The 27,943-nt window shown below is 42.3% G+C and overlaps 1 protein-coding gene across 1 annotated transcript; it reads left to right on the top strand.

The window, feature by feature from the left end:
- Positions 1-666: 666 nt before the first annotated feature.
- Positions 667-25,753, top strand: LOC310932758 (neurabin-2-like; the record flags this gene model as incomplete). Its single annotated transcript, XM_083896109.1, has 14 exons — positions 667-1,006; positions 2,013-2,221; positions 2,324-2,716; positions 3,786-4,535; positions 18,488-18,620; positions 20,289-20,409; positions 21,548-21,652; positions 21,764-21,899; positions 23,356-23,499; positions 23,600-23,653; positions 23,740-23,871; positions 24,735-24,832; positions 24,952-25,048; positions 25,700-25,753. 14 exons carry the CDS (start codon positions 667-669, stop codon positions 25,751-25,753), a joined length of 2,766 nt encoding a protein of 921 aa, XP_083752235.1.
- Between the last annotated feature and the right edge of the window lie 2,190 nt (positions 25,754-27,943).

Genomic DNA, 27,943 nt, shown 5'->3' with positions numbered 1-27,943 from the left:
CGGTGAAAATAGTCGTTAGTTGCATTCCAGAGCGTCAAATTTTCTCAAGCAATTACGTTGTGTTATTGATTATTAGCTGGTTGCTTCAGAAACAGGCATTGATTGACCTGATGCCTATGGCTAAACGTTGGATTGGATTATTTTCGTAATGGTTTAATCTGTCGATTATTATCTTTGTTTGTCAAACCTGGCAAATGACGATGTTCTCCAATGTCTTGTTTTTGTCCACAAACCAAACTGATTGAGTTTTAATGATTTCTTTGTTACGTGGAGCAAAGAAACACAAGAAAATATTCACATTTCAGAAGCTGAAACGATCAGAAATCTTGTTTCAATCATGAAAAAAGCTTCAAAATCAAAATAGTTTGACGTTTAATTTATTTGTGATCATCGCTTTGGGTCACAATCTAAAAATGAAATCACACACTTTATACCATTCGATAGACGTGTCAAGGGCAGGCTTTAAGTAAACGGGCGCTCGTCTTGTTTCATCTATTATTGATTCCATATTGTGTATGAGCCGGCGATTCATCACGAATATGAATGATTGATCAGTCTTGTGTGTCTTGTGTCTGCGATGCAGGAGGCGGTGAATGTCAAACAGCTCCAGGATGTCCTCATCCCCGCTGACCTGCTCTTCACCGCGAGGTTTCTGATTTACCAAACATGATGAAGACCGATCCACCTCTGTCCGCCGCGGGGGCCAACGGGGCGTCGGGCAGCAGCAGCAGCAGTGGCGGTGGCGGCGGAAACGGCGGAAGCTCCAACCTGCGCAGTCCTTCGCCTCACCGCAACGCCTACGAGGCCGGGCTGGCGGCGCTGAAGAAGGCGACCGACCACCTCAACAATGCGGCCAACGGAGGTCCCGACCCCTCCTCCAAGCCCGCCCTCCTGCCCCGCCCGACCGGGAGGGGCCGGAGGTACGGATCCAACGTCCACCGCATCAAGAACATGTTCATGCAGATGCAGTCGCCCGGGGACGAGGAGGACGGAGCCAAAGTGATCGGTAACGTTGAGATCGTTTGTACATTGTTAAAGCTCACACAGAGTGGTCCTGTGGCACTATATGTTAGTTATAGAGGTCTACTTACATACATTAACTTGTTTTTATGGTCAAAAACCTCCTAGTTGCTGTAAACGAGCCGATAGAAATCTGTATTTTCCGACGCTGTCCTGCCGCGATATTTCAGACATAAATCTCACCCCCAGAAGACAGAGTCTCTTGTGATTGGCCAGCCAGCGTAGAGCCTTCCCAACTGTCTTGTGATTGCCCAGTACCCGGAAGTGACATATTCAGCACGCCCGCTCTCAGAAGCGCAGCTCCCCCCTCTGGAACGGTGGATGCACTGCTACTCATTATCAAAACATTGTTTTAACAGTGTTTAAAAATAGCTTCTTCACGACTCCCCGCCACAGTCCCTTTTATGACTTTGACCCAGAGTCAGAAGACACTGTCGCTCGTGAAACACCTCCACAACGGACGTTATTCTTCTTCTTCTGCGGTTCAATGTACGCAACCGGATGTACCCGGACTAGTGCCGGGAGCAGGAGGCTCTGCTGTTCCGGAGAACCGTTGTTTACGTAACCGGAACGGGTTTTTTCAGAGATCTCTCTGAGCCCGAGATTACAATAAAACACAGCGTTCTCAGCAGTGGCTGAACTGTTTGTTTTGAACCTTCAGGGCTTCGTAAACAAGGTAATGACGCAGATACACACTAAAAAAAGAGCGTTAATTGGAACTTCCGGTCTAGGTCCGCTGTAAGAAAAGTCCGCCTGTCCATTATCTACAATTTATCTAATCCCATTTTGAGGGGAAGGAATACTACGAGGGTGCCACTAGCTAGTATAATCCCAATCTGTGGAGAAAACCGAAGCAGACACATTCAAACTCAGCCTCTGTCCAAGCAACAAAGCTCTCACCTCCATTGTACAGGAACGATTGAAGTTGTTCCAGGAAGCTCCGAGATGTGCAAAAAATTAAATTTCTCTCTTTCATTCATTCGTCCCTGCAGGTAAAGACCAGGAGGTGAAGCTGTCCCTCCCGAGAGTGTCCAGCCTCAACGAGAACGTCGACCACAGTGCCCTGCTCAAGTTAGGCGGCACGGTGTCCGAGAGGGTCAACCGGTTTGACCCGAAAGGAAGCGCAGAGGACGCGTGCGCCGCCACGGGTTTGTCCAAACTGCAGGAGACCAGAAGGATCTTCGAGCAGCGCACTCTACAGGTCAGGAGGCTTCTTTGTTTTTGTTTTTTTCCCCCCTCGTGTAAATACCTCACGTTCACGAGGGGAAATCGTCAACTGTCTGTTTGTTTTTGTGTCGTCCAGGAGAAACAAGCGGCCACAAACCGGATCTTACTGAAGAAGGAGCGGGCAACGGGCTTCCAGGACAGCCGCCTAGACGTCGTGGCTCGCTTTAACGGCTCCACGGAGGCTCTGGACCGACTGGACGACCCTCCTGCCCCCGCTCCCGCTCCAGCTCCTGCTCCAGCTCCGGTTTCTGCTGCGGCTCCGGCTCCGGCTCCGGCTCCCGCTACCATTCCTGCTCCTGCAGCTCCGGCCGGGCCCGGCGAGGCCGTCAGCCCCACCGTGAGCCAACTCAGCGCCGCGTTCGAGAAGGGCGACGTGCAGAACAACCTCTACCTCCCCAAGCGTCGCTCAGCCCCTGCCCTGGCACCAAAGCCCAAACCACCAGCCAGAAAGGAGGCTGTCGGCAAGAAGGTGCGTGCGGTAACTAGGGCTGCGACGATTACTCGGGTCGTTCCAGTAACTGGATTACAAAAATTCCTCTGCCTCGACTATTCCCTTAATTCCTATCTCGTGCAGGGATCATTGTTCCACACGGACCGTTTTAGCAGACGCACACAGAAGATGTCCAAAGTGTGGCACCATTTCACATTTAAACAAGAAGTCAACATGGTGCAGTGTAACTACTGTAAACTACAACAGCACGTCCTCAATGATTCAGCATGTGAGCCGATAGCATTCAGTTGCTAACGCTGCCGGCGCGCGCTAAAGTAAACATTGATGTTAGCTGATTTAATGTAGCTTACTAGGGCTGCAGCTATCAAATCTTTTTGTAAACAAGTATTCTACCGATTATTCCTCGATGAATTGAGTAATCGGATTAAAAATATATATATATATTCTTTTTCAAAAACATAAATAACAATAATAATAATTTTGCGTTTTGTGTCCTCGATTAATCTAAAAATAATTGGTTGAATAATCGATAAAGCCAGAGTAAGCTACATTAAATCAGCTAACATCATTGTTTATGTTAGCGTGTGCAGGAAGCGTTAGCAACTGGATGCTATCGGCTCAAATGCTGAATCGTTGAGGACGTGCTGTTATACGTGCTACGCCGCACTCTTAGGAATAAGGGTTCCAAAAGGGTCCCTCTACAAGGGCTGAGGTTCTACCTGGAACCATTTGCTTCTTTCAAGGGTTCTTGGTAACACTAATGGTTCCAGTAAGAACCATTTTGATCCAGAGAACCCTTTAAAACCCCCTTCCCTGAATAAAGGGTTTTAAAGGGGTTCCAGGTGGAACCCTCCAAAAGGTTCTACCTGGAGCCAAAAGGGGTTCTCCTATGAGGACAAGCTGAAGAACCTTATACGGTTCTACTTAGCACTTTTATGACTGCAGTTGTAGTTTACAGTGGTTACGCTGCACCATGTTAGCTTCTTGTTGAAGCGTGAAATACGCCCACACTTTGGACATTTTTCTGCCTTTTACGGGCTGTTTCACTCTCCTGACCCCTAGTGGTAACTTCTCATTTCTCTCTCAGGCTAAGGTGTTGCCTCCAGGTAAGGAGGCTCCTGAGGAGGAGGAGGAGACAGCAGGAGACGCCGCAGAGCTCCAAGAAGAGACGAGGAGCGTAGAAGGAGCGGTGGCCGCTGAGGAGAGGGATGGCTTCGGACAGTCAGGAGACCAGCTCTCCAACTCCTCTTACTCCTCGTCGTCCTCGGTGGCCGTCACTTCCTCCTCTTCCTCATCAGAGGCCAAAGCGGAGTCGGAGGCCCAGACGCCGCCAACGACCACGACCACGACGACGACGACCACGACGACTGAAGCCAGAGGCTCGAGTACGGTGGCGGATCCAGACCGGGATCTACGAGGCGACGGGCAGGACGGCTCGGAGGTCGCAGCCAGGCTGGTGCAGGCGGACGTTCACGCCTCTTTGGAAAACGGCGAGAAAGAGCCTCCGGGTTCCTCCCCCTCCTTAGGAGAGAAAGGAGCGGACGAGGAAGAGGAGGAGGAGGAGGAGGAGGACGACGACGACGACGGCTCGAGGAAGGAGGATTATTCTGAGGGCGATCCGGTGGAGATCAGTGCGTACAGTGGCATCGGAGAGGAGGACTCTGGGGGCAGCCAACTGGACGACGAGGAGGACGAGGAGGACGAGGAGGACGAGGAGGAGGAGGAGGAGGAGGAGTATCAGCCGGAAACCAGCTGCTCTGAGATCACCGGCCTCCCCGAGGAGGAGGAGCCTGTGCCGGCCAATAGGAAGATTCAATTCAGCACGCAGCCAATCAGGGTGAGTGAGTTCTTCAAGTTCTTCTCAGCGGAGGAAGGAGAAATGTTTGGTTTTGTTGTGCTTTTGTGGCGCAGGAGGAAAAACAAACAGACGCGTTGTTATGACATTTATGAAACGTCCTTTTGACGAAAGCGTCAGACGGAAATAATAATTAATTTTCAGATTTCTTTTCAGTCGCGCATGAGACAACGCGACTTCTTTGACCCTGACAAACACAGCGTCTATCGCTGTATGAATATAACACTTGTTGATGTTGTGGTGGCGACTCATTTGTGTTATATTGTGCAGCACTAGCTTGTACTGACGCATGTCTGTGTTTTCAGCTTATTATTTTAGTTTTGGACAAAGAATACACTGAAAATGTTGAGATAAATCATATACAGGACAGGGAAAGACTATGGCAATAAACCTGTTTGTGATTGTGATGTGGCACCAATCCTCTTCCTCACTTATACTCCAGATTCGGGATGTGAATCTTTGGGTCGGCTCATGATTCGATTCAAAAGCGATTCTCGATTCAAAAATGTATACGATGCGTAGTGTGTTAAGGCAAATTATGGCATCAAAACAACACAGTTTGTATAAGATAATGTGATAATGTGATCACACAAAGGCAAACTGAAGACAAAAGACAAAAGACAAAACATTTATTCATTCAAAACAAATAAAAAGTCACTTCCTGTACAAAGAAATAACTTGCATAAATAAAAGCTTAGACTAGCTGCCTTTTTCTCCCAGAAGTTACAAAAATAAACTGTACACAAATAACACAAACTGGCGTTTTTCAAAATAGAAACTTAAAAAAATAATAATATTTAAATCGATTTTTTGAAGTTTGTGAATCGATTCAGAATTGTGAACGATTAGAATCAGGATTCCTATGTGAATCGCATCTCCCCCCCCCCCCCCACCCCTACTTTAGATAGATATTGTGTGATTACACTTTATTCTTCATACTGATAAAGCAGACCATGGAAACTAAAAGCAAAAAACTGAATTAGTGAGGAAATGACTGAAATCACTCGGCGACTTCCTCCTTCTAACACACACACACACACGCACACGCACACGCACACGCACACGCACACGCACACGCACACGCACACACACACACACACACACACACACACACACAGTGTCGATGTGGGGATTTTCCTTTTTTTTTGCTTTTTAATTTCGCCACAGTAAATCCGCTGACTGTGGCTCAAACACTGTGTCTGTGTGTGTGTGTGTGTGTGTGTGTGTGTGTGTGTGTGTGTGTGTTTGAGCATAGATCCTGATTTAACAGAAGCTGTGTTTGTACTGAATTGCTTGTTTATTTACTCTTAGAAATAAAAGAAACATATAAGGTTCTTCGGCTTCTCCTCATAGGAGAACCCTTTTTGGAGGGTTCCACCAAGAACCCTTTTGGAACCCTTTATTCAGGAAAGGGGTTTTAAAGGGTTCTCTGGATCAAAATGGTTCTTAATGGAAACCATTAGTGTTACCAAGAACCCTTGAAAAACCCTTTCTTCGTGGGAAAGAAGCAAATGGTTCCAGGTAGAACCTCAATCCTTATTTCTAAGAGTGTACCGAACACACACACACACACACACACACACACACACACACACACACACACACACACACACACACACACACACACACACACACACACACACACACCTCCCCCCTCACTGCTGCAGTCAGCTGGTTGAAGCCAGTGCATTGTGAAACATGTGACGTCTCTAACGTACGGCTTGAGTGAAAGCGTTGACACACACACACACACACACACACACACACACACACACACACACACACACACACACACACACACACACACACACAGTCACAGACTGTGACACGATAATGCGCCGTGTAGCAGATGAGCGAAGGCTGCGTCAGGACAGACCGGAGGATTTACATAATCTCAGACTCATCTCTGCTCGTGTTTGTTGTGGAAGGAGAAGCAGACGTTGGGTCCACCAAAAAAAAAAAAAAACGGAATTCTTCTCATTTCCGTGGCCCTTGAAAACATCCAACCACTGACCTCTTTGGCCGCAGCGCTGCTAAAAATGGAGTCGCGGCCCCCGAGGCAGCGCCGTTTGCTGCTGCTGCTGCTCAGCCGACCGTGTCGCAGCAGCAGCAGCAGCAGCGTGTGCTCAGAATGAGCCACCTGTTCTTGAGATTCACAAAATAATCGTTTTTTTTTTATTTTCAACACGCAGGTGGAAAACCAAACGGAAACGATTGCATGTGAAATGTCAAAATGACAAAAAAAAAAAAATACTGCACTGAAACGATTCTTCACTTCCTGTAGCTGACACGTGTATTATTTATATTTCGGTCTCATCTCTTCAGATGTGACTCTCGCCGGCTCGTTGCTCACTCACTTACTCACTAACTAAAGCCACACAACAGCACAGTTTGTGTGTTTTACCCCCGCGTGCGCGAAAGACACACAAAAAAACAACTTTACGAGTAAACGTTGTCGAGCGTCCGTCGACATGGGCGCGGCGGCGTCGTTGCGATATATTCTAACCGCGCGTGTTGCTGTTCTAAGTGAATCATTTCTATAATAATATAGAATTTTTTATAATAGTATACCAGCAACAGCAGTTACACTTACACTCTTAGGGATAAACGTGCTAAGTAGAACCCTATAAGGTTCTTCGACTTGTCCGAGCCAAAAAGGAGGAGCCCTTTTTGGTTCCAGGTAGAACCTTTTTATAAAGGTTCCACCTGGAATCCTTTTAAAACCCTTTATTCAGGAAAGGGGTTTTAAAGGGTTCTCTGTGTCAAAATGGTTCTTCCTTGAACCATTAGTGTTACCAAGAACCCTTGAAAAACCCTTGCTTCGGGAAAGGGTTTTTCAGAAGTAAATGGTTCCAGGTGGAACCTCAGTCCTTGAAGAAGGACCCTTTTAGAACCCTTATTTCTAAGAGTGTACCGTTCAAAAGTTTGGGGTCACCTATACAATTTTTGTTGTGTTTTCCATTAAAAGTCACACTTTTATTCATCAAAAGAGTTGCAAAATGAATAGAAAATACAGTCAAGACATTGACAAGATTAGAAATAATGATTTTTATTCAAAATATTAATTTTATCCTTTCGTCAAAGAACCAGCAAAACTGTTTTCAGCTGTGCTAACATCATTGCACAAGGGTTTTCTAATCATCCAATAGCCTTCAAACGCCATTAGCAAACACGATGTACCATTAGAACGTTTGCAGCTAGAATAGTCGTTTACCACATTAACAATGTATAGAGTGTATTTATGATTCATTTAATGTTATATTCACTGAAAAAAGTGCTTTTCCTTCAAAAAATAAGGACATTTCTAAGTGACCCCAAACTTTTGAACGGTAGTGTACATGCAAATAATAATCAAAATACAGGGCAGGTCATACGTACACTATGGGTTTTTTTTACTGCCATTTCTTTGCAGGTAATATTAATTCAAGCTAAATTTCCAGGACATAAATGTTTATTATTTATTATTTATTAAATAAATCTTTAGAAAAAAGGCTTGACATATTTCCGTAAATGTACCCAAATTACGTCTAAGTTCCAGAATGAGCGCTGTAGAGGATTTAAGCTGATTCTTCACTGCAGAAATAGCTTTAACTGGAACTACAATGGCTTGTTTATCTACTTATATACATATATATATATATATATATATATATAATATATATATATATATATATATATATATATAAACGAGCCTGAAACTGCAGACCTGGCCGTCCTGTCCATGGTGGCACCTAAAGTCAAAACGTGCAGAAGCTTTAACCTCCACAGACTGAAACTGTGCACCCACTCATTCTTGTGCAAACGCCGCTTCTTGAAAATTGAAAAGCTGGAGGGTTTCGAGCAGGGATGTCATAAAACAAACAGGCCTGGACTGGAGTCACAGTTCGTACACACACACACAGATGTTTTTTTTCGTTTTTCTGCTGCAGGGAGCAAACGCATGACAGGAGTGTGTGTCTGGGCACGTCAGGTGTGCTCTCTCAGAACCGACCTGGTTGCTGGTTCTTGTTGTTTGTTGTTGTTGTAACGCCGTGAGTCACTTTATCATCACGCTAAAAAAGTTTAACCAGGAGAGTTCAAAACCTCCTCCTTCAGTTCTCAGCAGGCCTCAGGCCTCAGGCCTCCCTCAGTAAACTCGTGATTCCAGACCTCCTCCACATACGATCCACCAACACTGCTGAGAAGAAGCTCATCCGAGTGTCGTTTATCCATGATCGTGTTTCTCTTCCACAAGCTGCTTCACATTATTGTGTGTCCCTGCACTTTGACTTCTTCCTCTAATGAAAAGCAAAAGACTTCACCAAACTTTACCTGGCAACAAGAAATACAATTTTCTGATTGGCTGACGTGTTGCTAATATAATTGTATGAAGGCAGAACAATCTGCCTTCACGTCATTGATTCATAGATTATCGATTTATGTACGTAAGGTGAGTTTTATCGCTGAACGTGACGACTAATAATATTAATAAAGTAAATAGGGTTAATTATGCAACATCCATAGTGAAGATTCAGGATGATACAACTTGTTTGTGTCTGATTTGACACCAATATCACACACTTTACTCTCTATAAACACTGATATCAGCCTTTTACGTAGCAACTTAAACTATAAATTAGAAAGACATTTGTGCTGATGCATTTACCACATACAGTAACGCTGTAGCTACTAGAGCTCAGAGGCGATTCTAGAGTCTGTAGGGGCCCTAAGTAAAAATTCTCAGGGGGCCCTTCCAACCATTGTTCATCACCAATATGTTATAAATAATAATAATATTATTAATAATAATAATAATAATAATAATAACAATAACAATAATAATAATAATAACATGGAAATACCTTGCAATTTTGAAAATAAATAAAGTGTGTGAGAATATAAATGTTAAGAACAATAAAATACTGTAAATAACAGAAACCTTAGTAAAAAAAATATATACATTACACTGCAAATAACTTAAATTATAAACTTATAAACAAAATATAAAGTATTGAAGTTAAATAGATTTCTTGGGGGTACTAAACCCACAGCAGGCAATTCCTCATCAGCACCTTTGAAGCACTGCTTCTACTAGTTAGCATTAGCGTCAGCTAGCGTTCTGACGCTAATGTTAGCTGCCGTTCAAGTTTTCTCGATGAAAAGTTTTCTGCAGAAAATGTTAAAAAAACATTGATCAGTGTTTGTCAAACATGGAAATGTTTTGTCCACAAACCAAAATGATTCAGTTTTAACAATTTTTGTTATGTGGAGCAAAGAAATGAAGGAAATATTCACATTTAAGAAGCTAAAACAATCAGAAATCTTGTTTTGATCATGAAAAAAAAGCTTCAGACCGATTAATCGATTATCAAAATAGTTAGCGGTTAATTTAGTAATCGATTAATAATCGCTACAGTACAGTAGTAGTACAGTATAGTACAGTAGCTACAGTATAACCAACCGTTTCAAACACATGATGTTCCAACACATCACGTCCTTGCCTCATGACGTCTCTGTCAAAGGGATCACACTGATGACACTTTGTCTGTCTCAGGGGTGTCAAAGTCAAACGACCTGGGGGCCAATGAGCGTCTAGTGTGGTCAATAGGGGGACGGTCTAGAGAACAAAAAGTCGGGAAAAAAGAAAACATCTTTCGACAACTTTTTCGACGTGTTTGGCTCATTTTACGTAGGGTGCCAATCGCCAAAAAATGGGGCACCAAAATTCAAAAAGGCCCGACTTCCGAAGGTTATAGGGCACTTCCTGCATGGCGGTGAAATGGTCGAAATTTGCCAAAACGCCAAGGGTTTGCTAACATTGCTAACAAAAAAATAGTATATTATATTCTGTCCCCTCACTGGCGGTTCAACTGTGTTTAAAAGACGGTGAGGTCGTGGGCCAAGTTTTCATTATACCATAATATTAAATGGGGGGGGGGGCATGTCATCGATTTGGGGCGGCCGCGAGTTTGACACCTGTGGTCTGATCTGATGCAGTTATATTTTTCTACGAATCTGACGTTGTATCTGCTCGTCCTCGGTAAAGATTTGTGCTTCTTCAAGCGCTGTAGTAAAGCCGATGTGAAGCGATGTGCAGCATCTTTCTATAAGTCACTCACACACACTCACACACACACACACACACACACACACAAACTCTGTGCTGAACACAAACCGACCTCTGTGAAATCTGCACAAAAAAAAAAAACGCTGTTGGAATGTGGCAGGGTGTGTTTGTTTTCCTTGAAAAAGAAAAGCACACACACACACACACACGCACACACACACACACACACATGCACATACAGGAGCGATGGAGGCTGATTGATAAGAATCACAGAGCAGAGCTTTGTTTAGATGTAAACCCACCTTGTGTGTGTGTGTGTGTGTGTGTGTGTGTGTGTGTGTGTGTGGGTATGTGAAGCTCGTCCTCCTCACGGCCTTCAGAGATGCAGCTGATCTGTGATCAGTCCTGTGATTGTGCACATTTGATGGCGGCCTTAACTGCTGCTGCTGCTGCTGCTGCTGCTGCTGCTGCCCGCGGAGAAAACTCCTGTATGAAGCTTTTCTGTGGCTCCAGAGGGAAAAACCTGCGTCAGCTGAGGCTGAGAAAAGAGACAAATCTTTTTTATCGCCTCTTCATCTTGAGCGGCCACACGAAGATGACACCGTTTGGTGGTTGTGTTGCAAATCGTGGGCAATGTAGACGTCGGCGATTGGGAATAGAAAAAGATATTTACGGCTCTGTGCCACTGCGTTCTCGGAAGGTTATCTGAACGTCCATACGTCTCGCTCTCGTGAATCTGAAAACATTAGTTACTTTGATCGACAAAAAGATCCCGTAAGCGTCCAAATGTGAGCAGTGAGAAGGTTTTTTTCTCCAGCAGATACCTGAAAATGCTTTGCGCCCATATTTATGTCATTACGGTCATTATTCATGACGTCAGCTTCTCCGTACCGTTATTCCCTAAACGGTTGAATAACTGCCAGATATCGAACGTGAAAGTTATTTTTGGAAAAACTGCCTCATTTATCATATTTTTTTAACAATTCTACAGCCATAAAATCTAAATAAATGATGGTCATAAGAGGGTTAAACGTGTTCCAACATGGAGGCAAATTCATTCCCGATAAGGTGATTTACTCTCTCGTCATCCTCCTCTTCCTCACATATACTTCACACACTGGTATAGCGACATTAGATTAAGATGGAGCGACACATAGGGAGGCGTCTAATTATTATTATTATGTATATTTTTAGTTGGTACAGTATATACAGTCGAGGCAAAGGCAAGTTCATTTGTATTGCACCTTTCAACAACAAGGTAATTCAAAGTGCTTTGCATAAAACATTAAAAAGCATAGAAAACAGATGTTTATAAGATAACATTCAGATATAAAATTTATATAAAAAGAGGCAGCTAAAATATATGTGGTAAACATTAAGTAATAGAAGTTTAAAGCTCCCATAGAGTGGTCCTGTTGCACATATGTGAGTTATGGAGGTCTACTTACATACATTAAAGGTGCCATATGTAAGAATGTGGCCAAAAACAGTTACTACATTCAAATTCAAAATACCGAGGTCTTTTAGGTTTCGTTTTCTGGCGTAACTGGCAACCCGTGGTTGCTCGGCAGCTGAGACTCTACTGACTGCAATGATTGGTAGGCGGCGGTAGGTGGCGCCACTTGCCAAAACATGATTTCCAAAACATAAACATGATTTGCAGTCTGCAAAAAAAAAAAAAATGTTAATGCAAATATTTTGTCTGTAGTGTTGTTGTTGGTGAGTTCAGTTTGTTATATGAACATTATTCCTGAGTCTCTGTGACATATTAGGAGGATTTTATGGCCAGTTGCTTTAGATTTATTACATAATGCACCTTTAAATTGTTTTTATGATCAAAAACCTTCTAGTTGCTGTAAATGAGTCAATAGAAATCTCTCCTAACTAACGCTGTCCTCAGCCGCAGTGTTTCAGACTGAAATCTCACACCCAGAAGACAGAGTGTGTTGTGATTGGCCAGGCAGCGTAGAGCCAATACCTACCTATAACATAATTAGTGTAGCTCCCCCCTCTGGAACGGTGGATGCACTGCGACTCATTATCAAAACATTGTTTTAACAGTGTTTAAAAATAGCTTCTTCACGACTCCCCGCCGCAGTCCCTTTATGACTTTGACCCGGAGTCAGAAGACACTGTCGCTCGTGAAACACCTCCACAACGGACGTTATTCTTCTTCTGCGGTTCAATGTACGCAACCGGATGTACCCGGAGCAGGAGGATCCGCTGCTCAGGAGAACCGATGTTTACGTAACCGGACTGGGTTTTTTCAGAGATCTCGCTGAGCCCGAGATTACAATAAAACACAGCGTTCTCAGCAGTGGCTGAACTGTTTGTTTTGAACCTTCAGGGCTTCGTAAACAAGGTAATGACGCAGATACACACTAAAAAACAGCGTTAATTGGAACTTCCTGTCTAGGTCCGCTTTAAAAAAAAAAAAAAGAAATACAAATAAAATAAAAATAATAAAATCAAGAGTATCAAAGGAATGGAAGTTACAGTGCAGTGTTAGAAATTACTGAAATGTAGCGTACCACCAGAGGAAGCTCGCGTACCACTGATGGTCCACGCGCCACACTTTGAGAACCATGGGTTACAGAAAAGCTGTCGCAGAATCTAATCGGAAATTGATCGAGTCTTGCCGTAAACAATCACTTTCATCGAATTAGGCCGGTCGTTCACTTGATGGCCTTTGCAGTTTGCTAACCGCATTATTTCGAAATTGCAATTCCTTGCAGCCGTAGCTTGAAGTCCTGAAGCGCCGTCGCCGTCGCCGTCGTCGTCCTCTGAGACTCGCACTCGTGACTCTGTCTGAATCCAGCTGCAACGACTGACAGCCTGGAATGAGCTTATTGTCTTTATCTTTGATTGGTTGTAATTTAACGCGGCCAACGACTCGAGCGTCATCGTTGCAGCAGCAGCAGCAGCAGCACAGCGACAAACAAACAAACAAACAAACAAAGCAGCGTTTAGATCAGAGACACAGCACAGTGTTTGGGCTCCTGCGGGATTTCTCTGCGGCTTTGGCTTTCGTCCAGTGCACTACAGTCGGCTCAGGGTCGGTCAGATTACGCCGGAGCTGCCATTCAAAGAGCAGGCCGGACCATTAAAGCTTATTCTACCTCAGAGTTTGGACGCAGTTCAAACCAGATAAGGTCAGGACGCACGAGGTTGAGCTGGAACCGTGGCGTTGATGCATGAGTCGTTATTGTGCCTTTCTGAATCGATAAAGAGTATGTTATTATTAATCGTATTGATGCTGCAGAGTTCCCTCAGGGACGAGTGATGTTCGGCGTGAACACCATCATTTGCTGAATTTTTCTCAGGGACTGAAAATTTAGTCGACAGCAGTTTTTTGTTTTTCTCTCTCTACTGTAATATATTCATCATTTAATTGGCTTCGCAAGGACGACGTATATTATTTGCTTCGCTGGTACAAGATGTTTTTTTTGTTTAATCCGCTTTTTAGTCCGTGTTGGTGTAATCCTGCGGGCTTGTGACGACGTGTAGCCGAGGGCTGAGTCGGTTTCAAGCCTTCACCCGTTTTGTTCCGGCGCCGTCACGCGAGGGAAGGAGCACCCCGCCAAAATAAAATGCACACTGTTGTTGCAGTAAAAAAAGTGTAAAACCTAGGTGTGAGTCTTCTGACCAAAGGGATGGCTTCATTTCACTTTCAGTGGATGGTTTACAGCAAGGCTATTCAACTTAAGGCCCGGGGGGCCATAACCGGCCCTTCAAGCAATTTGGACCGGCCCGCGGATGTAATACTGAAAAGCCAATAAAACTGTAGCTTTGCCTATTTCTGGCACTTTGCGACACTTTGCGTCCCTTTTTGGCAAATACTAGTACAGCTGTAATTGTAGGCAGCCTATGTATGTACCAGAATATTTTGCAATATGAGCCAACTGTAGCAATTGTACCGGAATATTATTGGTACTGTTACTTATATTTCTGCAAAAAATAGCCTTTTGTGGCCATTGTACCTTAATGTTGTTTATATTGTTACCTCTAATTTTGTAAGAGCCAATTGTGACTGTTATACCCAAATGTTACTGTAACTGTAACCTTTTTGCACTATAGTGTATAAGTGTATTGTACCTGAATGTTGGTGGTTTTGTTACTTACCTTTTTTGCAGAAAAACTAGTGCTAAATAATTTATAACATTTTGTATCTATTTGTATCCGTTTACTGTACATGCAAAACAAAATATTAGTACAGGGGTTGACCGGCCCACTGGCTGGACAGTTTCCCGAAAAAGCTGACCCTCTGGACATTTTAGTTGAATAGTCCCGGTTTATAGTCATCAGGAGGAGTGTATTTAGATATCAACGCATTCAATTATGACAATATTTCTGATTGTGGTCGGGGCATTTGATTCTTTAAAGCAATTTGTCGAAATGGAAATATTGTTGACGGTGTTTTTGGGTTGAATTCAAGCGTCTTACCACGAGTTAGCATAACAGACTATTGACAATTCTCCCTCTCCGTCCATTCTCTCACTATACAAAGACAACTATTGTCTTAAGTTCAGTGATGAATAATGTTAAGATCCTTGTGATGCCGCCGTGTTTAACTCACCTTCTCGTAAAGCGTTGTTTTAAAATGTTATTTTTGTACTCATAACACTTGTTCACAATTTACAGAAACACAGTTGAGAGCAGTGTAGGGCTTTTATTTTATATATATTTACTTGATTATAGATCAAAAATATATATTTTTTTGGCTATTTTGAAGGTGAAAATTGCAATAAATCACCTTGCTTTCCCATTGTATATCATACCATCACCCACATGTCAGGATATGTATTGTATTGCCAGTATACAGCTCTATTACATTCACACTTAATGTGGGTTAGGGTTTGACATTAACTGTCATTAATAATCACTAAATCACTTATTTTTATATCTACAGATTATATCAATCATATCTTTATTTGTTTCTGGTGCTGCAGGTGTTTGTAGCCCTCACAATACATACTAATACCTTTATTTGTATAGCGCCCTTCAAAAGCATTGGTTTACAAAGTGATAATGATACATAGGCACATATTAACATGAATAAATAAAACAAATATTACATTGACTTACAAAGAAAGAGAAATGAGATAAAAAAGATTTAAAAAATAATATAAAAAGACAGCATCACATAAAGGCCAGTCTATAAAAATAAGTTGCATAAAAGTCATAAAAATGGCTTTAATTGTCTTTAGGCTGCGTGCAGAACGATTGGCTGATTTCTGCATACCTGCGCTCACCGTGCCTGTGTCCTCTCACAGCACGAGACCAAAGTCACAGTCAAAAGTTAGTGAACAAGTCATGGGAAAGTTTCAGCCAAAATTCCCTGTGTCTATGACGACCGTGTTCTCGGGGGGGCGGAGCTTTAACGAGACGCTGTGGGGATGTTTTTAGTTTGTCAAAGTGTAGCCTTTTTTTTTTTCTACTCTTGAGAGAATAAGTGACTTAATGCTTTTTTTTTATTACAACTGTCACGTTCACGTCTTTCTGAGTAATGTCCGTTGTGGAGCTTTTCAGAGAATTGTAGTGTGTTCACACACACACATACAAAGAGAAAGAGAGAGAGAGACATGAGGCAGAGGCACTGCATGGGGTGGAAGGGATGGGTGTGTTCTCGTGTTTCCTAAAAACAATGGAAAGTTGGATAATTATAGTTTGGCCCATTTATGAATATGATCAACAGCAGCAGCAGCAGCAGCAGCAGCAGCAGCAGAAGTCATGGTGAAAGCAATGTTTGCGATGACTTTAGCCTCATTTGTTCAATCCTCCGAGTCATTGATGAGCACAGACAAGTTCAACACATCTGTAAATTATTACACTATATGAACTTATTTCATATGCGACGCAAACAAATCATAGACTATATAGAACTATATAGTCTAACTTTATCATATATAGACCATATATATAGATATGCATATATGTTCCCCTAGTGTGAAATAACAGTAGCTAATTCAGGGTAATTCACACACACATTAACCATGCTTTAAAGTAGTGTTTCCCAACCCTGTCCTCAGGGAACGCGGCCATGCCATGTTTTAGATGTTGTCCTGCTCCAAAAAACTAATAAAAAAAAAAAATTGAAACAAAATTTTTGAATAAAATAAAATAAAATATATGTATATATATTTTTTTTTAAGACAAAAGTTAAACTTTTTTTTTTTTTACAAAAGTTGAAACTTTTTTTTTTACAAAAGTTGAAACATTAAATTTTTGATTTTTTTTTTAATATACATATAATAATAATAATAATTATTATTATTATTAATATTTTTTAATAAGACAAAAGTTGAAATATACTTTTTTTTTTTTTTGACAAAAGCTGACGATTTATTTGAATCAGGTGTTTTTGGAGCAGGGCAACATCTAAAACACGGCAGGGCAGAGTTCCCTGAGGACCAGGGGTTTGGAAACACTGCTTTAAAGTTACTCAACAGGAAGGAAACATGACAACAGGAAAGAGTTTAACAATCACACCCTTTGACCCTCTTTGTGTGTGTGTGTGTGTGTGTGTGAGTGTGTGTTTCAAAACTGATAGAGAATGTAAATAACACTGTAACACAGCATCTCCCACACAGAAAGGCCCCGGGCCGTGTCTCACACACTGTATATGTGTCGCACACACACACACACACACACGAACACACACACATACACAATCTCATATTAGCATATCTACCAGACAGGGATAGAGAGAGAGAGAGAGAGAGACGGAGAGAGTGTGAGAAAGAGTGGAGGGAGGAAATCATCGCCACTGCCAAACTCACACTAGGCCACCCTGCGGTTGCCAAGGTAACCGAGCCATGTGATCACAGAGATGGTCAGGAGGGACACAGATGCTGCTGACCTTTCCAAGGGGGGGGGGGGGAGGGGAGTGGCAAGATAGAGAGAAAAGATGCATTCACATGTATATACTGATACTGTACATGCATTGTTTATGATCAGGTCCCACATGAGGTTGAGGAACATGTTACATAACAGTTCATATATAAAATGTACTAGATTCACTGCAGCCTCTTCCAGCATCTAAACACATCTGTTGGTCAAATCCAGATGTTGTCGCCACAGTTGTCGTAGGTAAATTCCCACAGCGGTAGTTAAATTACTTATCGCGGACTTAACGGCAACGCACAGCACATACAACGAAAAGCTTTATCAGTGTAACCATGGGAAGTGGGTGTAACCGTCATTGTTAGCTTGAACGTCACATAGGTCGAAATATTTTTTTTGTTCTAGTTGTTACAAAACTTTTATATTTTATGCAGAATGAGACGAGTAAAAAATGTGTAACTTAATATTTATTTGTTTTGTTGCCAAGGCGAGGATATTATACTGTATTGACACCAAGCCTTAAATCAATAGTTTGTAATTTATGCTGCTACCCGTCTCTCTATCAACGCAAAACACCTGGTTTGATGAAATATATGAGATATATGCAGTACTACATGTTCTGGCACTCATTACATTACATTCAGACAAAGCTCTGTTAGCATCTGCATGAATATGCACTATTGCAGATTTCTATGGATTTAAATAGTCTCAAAAAGGGCAATTTTGAGCAACGTAAATACACTACATAAACAAATAAATGAAGGTCTTTGCACACTGGAAAGTGTTATCATTATATGGGACGAAAGTGCAAGTAACTTGGATGCTAATTATGATGCATCGTCCCATTTACATCATACAATTCTTCTTTTAGTCTTTTAGTCATTTCAATGTAGAAATGTTGCATATTATATATATTTAGACACTGTATATTTATACATGTTTACTACCCTTGTTCTGCCATACTCTCTTTTTGTGAGGATAACAGGTGATTAAGAGCAACAGAAGAAGGTTGTCTGACTTGTTGTCATCTGTTCCCCATGTGCAGGTCTTCACCACCTACTCTAACGAAGACTATGATCGACGCAACGACGACGTGGACCCGATGGCGGCCTCGGCCGAGTACGAGCTGGAGAAGAGAGTCGAGAAGCTCGACCTGTTTCCCGTTGAGCTGGAGAAAGGTACCGACATGTGCATACAAGTCAACCAGGCTAACAGTGGAATGTGTGTGAATGAGGTGCTAATATCCCTGCTCCAGCCAGCAGGGGCACTGCAGAGAATGCGCTTTAACACTCACACACTTGCAAGTCCCCACTTTGCTTAATAATAATAAAAAAAATCACCAGAGCAACTTAGACATGAGTTTAGCATGATTTAAAGCATGACTACCAGAAGATTTGAAAAATTTCCCCTTTTCAAAGAATGTCCCAGTTTGTGAGTGTGTAACGAAACTGAAGTGCACTGGTTCAAAAGTACACACACAAACACACACACACAAGCATACACATGAACCAGGCTAACAGTGGACTGTCATTCTTCATTGACTAACAGGGGACAGGACGTGTGTGAATGAGATGTTAATATCCCTGCTCCAGCCAGCAGGGGCACTGCTGAGTATGGGATTTAACACTCACACACTTCGAAGTCCCCACTTTACTTAATGATAATAAAAAAATCACCAGAGCAACTTAGACATGAGTTTAGCATGATTTAAAGCATGACTACCAGAAGATTTGAAAAATGTCCCCTTTTCAAAAAATGTCCTCAGTTTGTGAGTGTGTAACGACAGTGAAGTCCACTGGTTCAAAAGTACACACACACACATACACACAAGTATACACATGAACCAGGCTAACAGTGGACTGTCATTCTTTATTGACTAACGGGACAAAACGTGTGAATGAGATGTTAAAATCCCTTCTCCAGCCAACAGGGGCTCTGCTGAGTATGGGCTTTAACACACAGACACTTTGGTTAATATTAAACAAATAAACAAAGAAAAAATCACCAGCGCAACTTAGACATGATTTTAGCATGATTTAAAGCATGACTACCAGAAGATTTGAAAAATGTCCCCTTTTCAAACAATGTCCCCAGTTTGTGAGTGTGTAACGACACTGAAGTCCACTGGTTCACAAGTACACACACACACACACACACACACACACACAAGTATACACGTGAACAAGGCTAACAATGGACTGTAATTCTTTATTGACAGGACAAAACATGTGAATGAGATGTTAAAATCCCTTCTCCAGCCAACAGGGGCACTGCTGAGTATGGGCTTTAACACTCACACACTTGCAAGTCCCCACTTTGCTTAATATAAAAAAAAAATCACCAGAGCGTCTTAGACATGATTTTAACATGATTTAAAACACGACTAAGAGAGGACTTGAAAAATGTCCCCTTTTCAGAAAATGTCCCTAGTTTGTTGGTGTGTAACGACACCGTTAGTCCACCGTTCTGATAACACACACACACACACACGTCTTTACAGACGTCTTGGGAGTCACTCAGTCAAGCCTCTTATCCAACTGCGCAAACACACATCACTGACGGGGGCCGCTGTGAACGCATGTACACTGTCTGTGTGTGTGTCTGCTTACAACTCCATCATCCCTTTATGGGATTAAAGGCAGTGCAGATTAGCCTAATCAGCAGCCAGTAAATCTGGGGGCAGGGGATCTGAACTCGCAACCAGTCCATGACGACTGCTTTCGGCATAATGCGTAATTACATAAGTAATAAGAATGTGGACTGTTTGTCGCCATTGTGTTGACGTTTACAGCAAACTTACAGTACAGTAATGTGTGTGTGTGTGTGTGTGTGTGTGTGTGTTTCAGACAGTGATGGTCTGGGCATCAGTATCATAGGGATGGGTGCAGGAGCTGATATGGGTCTGGAGAAACTGGGGATCTTTGTGAAGACGGTGACTGACGGTGGAGCGGCGCAGAGAGACGGCAGGTACTGTCTCACACCGTCCATACGTTTACTCCACGTGATCGACTGCATCAGCTGTGAAGGAGAAAACTCAACTTACATTTTCCCTTTCATTTTTCACTTTCACACACACACACACACACACACACACACACATCTCTGACCCACTCAGTTCGGCCCACTAACCCACTTTTTGTTCCCTCGACCCACTATTTGAGAAAGACTGCTGAAGTGCGGTAGCGCATCATTATATTTTCCATAGATCTGAAACAGTTACTGGAATAATCCATTATTATTAATCAATTACTAAATGAATCGTCAACTATTTTGATCATCGGTTTGAGGTTTTTTTTTCGTTATTAAAACAAGATTTCTGATCATTTCAGTTTCTTAAATGTGAATATTTTCTAGTTTTAGAGTTGTAAAGGCGCCATATGTAAGAATGTGGCCGAAACCGGTTACTGCACTCAAATTCTTTTTAGGTTTCGTTTTCTCCGGCCGTAACTGGCAACCCCGTGGTTGCTCGGCAGCTGAGACTCTACCGACTGCAATGATTGGTAGACGGCGGTAGGTGGCGCCACATGAAGCATGATTTGCAGTCTGCAAAATATCTTTTTTTAATGCAAATATTTTGTCTGTACTGTTGTTGTTGGTGAGTTCAGTTTGTTATATGAACATTATTCCTGAGTCTCTGTGACATATTAGGAGGATTTTATGGCCAGTTGCTTTAGATTTATTACATAATGCACCTTTAATTGTCAATATTTTCTAATTTATGTGACTTTTCCGCTTCTTAAATGTCAATATTTTCTAGTTTCTGTGATTTTTCAGCTTATTAATGTCAATATTTTCTAGCTTCTGTGACCAGTTGTCAGCCCTACTTGCATGCAATAGTGTCACTACGTTATCTACCAAGGGGATGCTGGGAAATGTAGTTCTTTTGGGGTTCTAGACACATGTAATACACTGTTTAATGTGTTTGGCAGAAGTGACAGTATGTTTTTTTTTCCATTTGGGGACAAGCTGACACAACACTGACATAATATGACACTGTTTTTTTTCGACAATGGTATATAATGACATATATATATATATAAACAAAATTATCATGTGTGGTTTGTTTAATGCTTTGCTGTGTTTTCACACACACACACACATACAGGATCCAGGTGAATGACCTGATAGTGGAGGTCGATGGCACGAGCCTGGTCGGCGTCACTCAGACCTTCGCTGCCTCCGTCCTCCGCAACACCACTGGCACTGTCAGGTGTGTGTCTCACACACACACACACGCACACACACACACACACACACACACACACAGGAATGACAGATTTAGTGACTGTTGCCCCCCGTTTTTTTAAAAATTGTTCTCCAGGTTCGTGATTGGCCGGGAGAAGCCGGGGGAGCAGAGCGAAGTGGCTCAGCTGATCCAGCAGACTCTGGAGCAGGAGAGGTGGCAGAGAGAGATGATGGAGCAGAGATACAAGCAGTACATGGACGACGATGAGGAGGTGTGTGTGTGTGTGTGTGTGTGTGTGTGTGTGTGTGTGTGTGTGTGTGTGTGTGTGTGTGTGTGTGTGTGTGTGTGTGTGTGTGTGTGTGTGTCTGTGTCTGTGCGTGTGCGCTGACTCTGACACAACAACAGAATATAATAAAGAGAGAATTTGTGGAACAGGAAGTCTGCAGCTGATGCTGCCTTTCGCCGGAAATCAAAAGCGAGAGAGACGAGTGCGTGCGTGTGTGTGTGTGTGTGTTCTTGTACACACTGAGGACCAGTGAGGGTTTTTAACCAACAAAGTGAGGTCATTTTTACAAAGTGAGGACGTTTTTGCCCCACTTTTTCCTCATTAAAATCACTCCCTTAGGTTGTAAACACGCTATACTTCACACACTTTTTTGCTCTGGGGCGCCACCTGCAGACATTTTACGGTACTGCACCCAGTAGTTCTTGTAGATGTCATTCGTGAAGTAGATATTGGTAATTGCGTTGATTTATAAAGTGGAAATGCTGGTCCTCAGTATGCAGAATGTGTGTGTGTGTGTGTGTAGGTGTGTAGGTGTGTGTGTGTGTGTGTGTAGGTGTGTGTGTGTGTGTGTTTCAAAATGTCTTCTTTGTGCCACCACGTGGTTCGCACTAGCTTTAATCTCAGTGCAGCTTCTCCATCTTGTGGTCACAGTGTGTAACAGACAGACGGTTTGTTACAGTCACCTGTTCTGTGGTTATTGTGAACATTTGTTAGAATAATTTATTTTAATGTTTTAATGTATTAATTTATTGCTCTGTCAGCTTTAAAAAAAAAAAAAAAAAATTAAATAAATCACGGATGGTAGAAAGACTGGGAATGTCTTTCTTGACAAGACTGTCATTAGTGGAGACTTATTTATTTGCTGTATTACTTATTTTTATGGTGGAAGGAACACGTGTTGCATTAATTGGAGGAAAAGGCTTTATAGATGAAGTATAACCTATAGATGGATTGATATATATGGAGTTAATATGAGCTTGAGGATGAAAACGAGCCTCACAGCACTGATAAATCTCTAAAAACACAGCTGTTTATAGACTTATCACCTCTATCATATGCTGATTTGTTAATTTAAAGGTACCATATGTAAGAATGTGGCCAAAAACGGTTACTACATTCAAATGCCGTAACTGGCAACCCGTGGTTGCTCGGCAGCTGAGACTCTACTGACTGCAATGATTGGTAGACGGCGGTAGGTGGCGCCACATGCCAAAACATGATTTCAAAACATAAACATGATTTGCAGTCTGCAAAAGATTTTTTTTAAATGCAAATATTTTGTCTGTACTGTTGTTGTCGGTGAGTTCAGTTTGTTATATGAACATTATTCCTGAGTCTCTGTGACATATTAGGAGGATTTTATGGCCAGTTGATTTAGATTTTTTACATAATGCACCTTTAATTTAATTTAATTTAATTTAACCCCTATCTCCGCCTGCAGACGGGCGATTACGCGACCGACGAGGACGAGGAGATGAGTCCCGTGTTTCCCAACTCCATCGAGGTTTTCGACCTGGCCGAGAACCAGGAGATGTTGTCTCCGGTGGAGCTGGACCCGGAGAAGCTGGCCCACAAATACAAGGAGGTACAGTTTACACATGTGACATTTATTCAGTCGTCCATTAGCGGAACCCCGATCATTATACTCGTATATTATTCATCCATTTCGCTTGTCACTTATGTAGCTCCAGATCAAACATGCAGTAACCCAGGCCGAGATCCAGCTGCTGAAGAGAAAGGTGAGACGACGTTAATGCTGAAATAATCCAGACTGTACAGTATTTCGGCATGTGATGACGTAACGCTTGGTTTCTCCCTCCTCCAGTTGGCTCACGCAGAGCAGGACAAGCTGCGTTGGAGGATGGAGCGCGCTCAGCTGGAACAAAACATCCGCGACAGTAAAGAGAGGATGGAGAAGCTGGAGGGATACTGGATTGAGGCGCAGTCCCTTTGTAAGGTAAATGAGAGAAGGACGCTCAGGGACGTTTGTTTTCAGGTCTGATTTAAAGCTCACATAGAGTGGTCCTGTTGCTAATGGAGGTCTACTTACATACATTAACTTGTTTTTATGGTCAAAAACCTCCTAGTTGCTGTAAACGAGCCGATAGAAATATCTCCTTACTGACGCTCTCATCAGCCGCGCTGTTTCAGACTGAAATCTCACCCCCAGAAGACAGAGTGTGTTGCGATTGGCCAGCCAGCGTAGAGGCCTTCTCAACTGTCTTGTGATTGGCCAATACACCGGAAGTGACATATTCAGCTCGCCCGCTCTCAGAAGCGCAGCGCCCCCCTCTGGAACGGTGGATGCACTGCTACTCATTATCAAAACATTGTTTTAAACAGTGTTTAAAAATAGTTTTGTCACGACTCCCCGCCACAGTCCCTTTTATGACTTTGACCCAGAGTCAGAAGACACTGTCGCTCGTGAAACACCTCCACAACGGACGTTATTCTTCTTCTGCGGTTCAATGTACGCAACCGGATGTGCCCGGACTAGTGCCCGGAGCAGGAGGATCTGCTGTTCAGGAGAACCGCTGTTTACGTAAACCGGACCGGGTTTTTTCAGAGATCTCGCTGAGCCCGAGATTACAATAAAACACAGCGTTCTCAGCAGTGGCTGAACTGTTTGTTTTGAACCTTCAGGGCTTCGTAAACAAGGTAATGACGCAGATACACACTAAAAAAAACAGCGTTAATTGGAACTTCCGGTCTAGGTCCGCTTTTAAATGAGCTACACTCTGGGATTATGTAACTCCAAATTAAAATGGAATTGGGAGATCAGTGACAATATAACGTGTTAATAATATGTGTGTTTTCCAGGCAGTGGATGAACACCTAAAGGAAACCCAGGCTCAGTACCAAACCCTAGAGAGGAAATACAGCAAAGCCAAGAGACTGATCAAAGAATACCAGCAGAAGTAAGGATGGACGGGACAGAGGGGCAACAAAAACAGGTTTGAAGAGTTGTAAGAGATGCCATAAACTTAAAGTGTGTGTGTGTGTGTGCGTGTGTGTGTGTGCGCGTGTGTGTGTGCAGGGAGATCGAGTACCTAAAGAAGGAGACGGCTCAGCGTCGGGCGCAAGAAGAAAGCGAAGCGACGCACAAGGACGAGACTGACGACCTACAGGAAAAGGTCAATAAATAAAACGCGTCTTTTTTCAGTGATTCATTTGGTATTTTTTTCCTCTCCAATCACTTTGTTCGTCCTCTTCCTGTTGTAAATAAAATTATATAAAATTAAAATAGGTTTTTAATAATTTGGTGGCACAGATAATGGCACAGATGGTGCCATTATCTGTGCCGAAAGAACGACAGAACGCCCAGACGTCTCTTTACTAAAACCTCTGTAATTTCACTCTGCTTCATTTTCGGCAGCATCAGACTTTGCACAGCTCATGTCCACACGTTGTTACGTGACCTCCGTGTGTTTTTAAGCTCCTACTGCATATTTTAAAGGTGATATTTGCTTTAAAATGCAATATTTATTTTAGGCGAGAGAAAAAAAAAATCCTTCAGTTATGCTGTGTTCCAAGTGCATTTACTCTGACACAGCGACATCTACAGTGGAACTTACACCTCTGGTGGAATCTCACAAGTGTTATCTGTAGTTGTGATACCAAGATAATCCACATGGAGCTTGTAACTGCAAAGATTTACTTGAGCAGGGACTAATTATTTTAATAATCAGCATTTCTTTTCTTTGCGATATAACTGTGTCTCTCCCTCACGAGTCCTTGACTGTGAAGACAGCGTGAGTTTCATCGTATTAATAACTCTGTTACAGATTTCAGACTTGGAGACCAAAGTGGACGCCCTGAAGGTTCCCAAACCGTCCTAGTTTGCTGCTGCTACTTGACTACCTCCTGTCTGCGACTGGAAGAGGAGGAGGATCTCTTGCCTTCTTGGCCCTGACTGGGCTCGTGTTTTATTTCAATCAAACCATTTAACTGCACAGAAAACAACAATTGGTAGTAAAAAAAAAAAAACGAGAGCGAGGACGAGGAACGGCTAAGGAAGAGGAAGAAGAAAACCACCTCACATCGAAAACATCTTCCAGCAGCTCGGCTTCATCTCGTCGGGCAATCGATACCCAGAATGCACCTCTGAAATACCCACAACTGTCCTTTTGTGTCTTCCTGGCGTCACGCTCAGCAGCTTCTTCTCGACGGACTTCACAGTCTTTGTTTTCCACCTCACTCAGAGTCTCTTAACCCCCGGATTCTGTAATAGATTTTTTTTTTTTTTTTTTTTTTTTAAAGCGCTTTTATTAAACCCGGCTCGTCACAAAGTGCTTTACGTGACAGAGGAACAACAGAAGAAAAAAGGGTCATTCCATTTTGACACGTTAGCCGTAGGAAAAGTAACCCCACCTCACTTTTTAAGACTCATCCAAAGCGCTGAAGAACTCTGACGACCAACGGTGACGTTTTAAAAAAAAAAACGAACTCTGAAAAGGAAATAGCCACCAAACAAACCCCCCCGGATGAAAACTCTGTAACCGTAAAGAAAGGCCGTGATTTAAAAACAAACAAACAAACAAACTGGGAAATAAAAGATGGCCCGACCCAGCCTTTTTTTTTTTTGTTTTTCTCTTTTCCAAGTCTTAACGCTTCTCGAGTGACAGAAGGAAATCAGGCATGAACGCGTGCTTCAGGTCTGAACTGGTGTTAACACTGTTTGTATATATTCTACTCGTGTATTTAAGATATTTTTGTTTTTAAAGCGTTTCGGCGAGTCTTCAGTGAGATTGTGGAGTGATGAGTGAATGAATGGACAGTGGGAGGAGGCTCAGTTTCAGTCCGGATTCAGAGTCCGTTTCATCTCTTCTCGATCACCATCACCATCACCACCATCACCACCAGACCAGGGTGTGAATAATAGTCTTTAATTTGTGCTTATAGAGCTTCTGATGGTGTGTATTTGTTGTTTACTACAGTATCTGTGGGTTTACATAACAATCCAAACGTCCTGTTTTTTGCAGGGTCATGGACGATTGCAGTATTTTTGAGTTTGTGCAGGGAAACATCACTTTTTTTCTGTTTTCAGAGAGTTGCTCTTATCCAGGATCACTTAAAAAAAAAAAAAAAAAAAAGTTTAAAAACAGCTTATACATGTATTAGAATTATGTGTCTATTTTATGTACAGCTTTCACTGTGCACACAATGCATAGTTTCCTCAAGGCAGACTTAATAATTGTCCTCTATTCCTTGTTATTTCAAAAACCAGCTGAGGTGATTTATGCACTGTAAAAAAAAAGAAAATGTTGAGAAAACTCAAAAATGTCAAGGCAACTTACTGCAATCAATTATTGAGTTTACAGCCCAACAAAAGATCATGATTTTTAAAAAAAAGTTCCATCAACTAATATTATTTTGTCAGACAAACTTGTAATTTAGAGTTGAGCTAACTCAAAATTCTAAATTTTTGCCTGAACAAGATTAGCTAGCCAAACTGTTTGAAAACAGAATTTTGAGTTGGCAGAGTTTTCTCGACTTTTTCTTTTTACAGTGTGCTCCTTTTCCACCTATGGTCGCGGCTCGCCTCGTCTCAGCGCGGCACGGTTTAGGTTTAGGTTTTCCACTAAGTACCTACTCAACGTGGGCGGAGTCATCACTGCACGCCTGCATGAAACTGCGGTGACTTGGTTTTACACTGTAAAAAAATAAAAACTCAAAATTTCAAGGCAACTTGCTGCAAATTTTGAGTTTACAGCCCAACGAAAGATCTCGAGTTTTTAAAAAGTTCCATCATACAAATATTATTTTGTTAGACAAACTTGTAAGTTAATTTTTTTTTTTTTTTTTTAATAATAATTTTTAGGTTAGCCGAACTGAAATTTTGAGTTTCGCACAACTCTAACTTATAAGTTTGTCTAACAAAATAATATTAGTTGATGGAACTTTTTAAAAAAAAAACTCGCAATCTTTTGTTAGGCTGTAAACTCAAGCAAGTTGCCTTGAAATTTTGAGTTTTCCCAACTTTTTTACAGTGTACATGCGGCACAAACGAGTGACGGGTGACTTTTAAA

The sequence above is a fragment of the Microchirus variegatus genome (genome assembly GCF_963457635.1).
Source record: "Microchirus variegatus genome assembly, chromosome: 10".
Taxonomy (NCBI): Eukaryota; Metazoa; Chordata; class Actinopteri; order Pleuronectiformes; family Soleidae; genus Microchirus; species Microchirus variegatus.
Note: the sequence above shows the minus strand (reverse complement) of the source record. Positions and strands in the feature narration are given on the sequence as shown.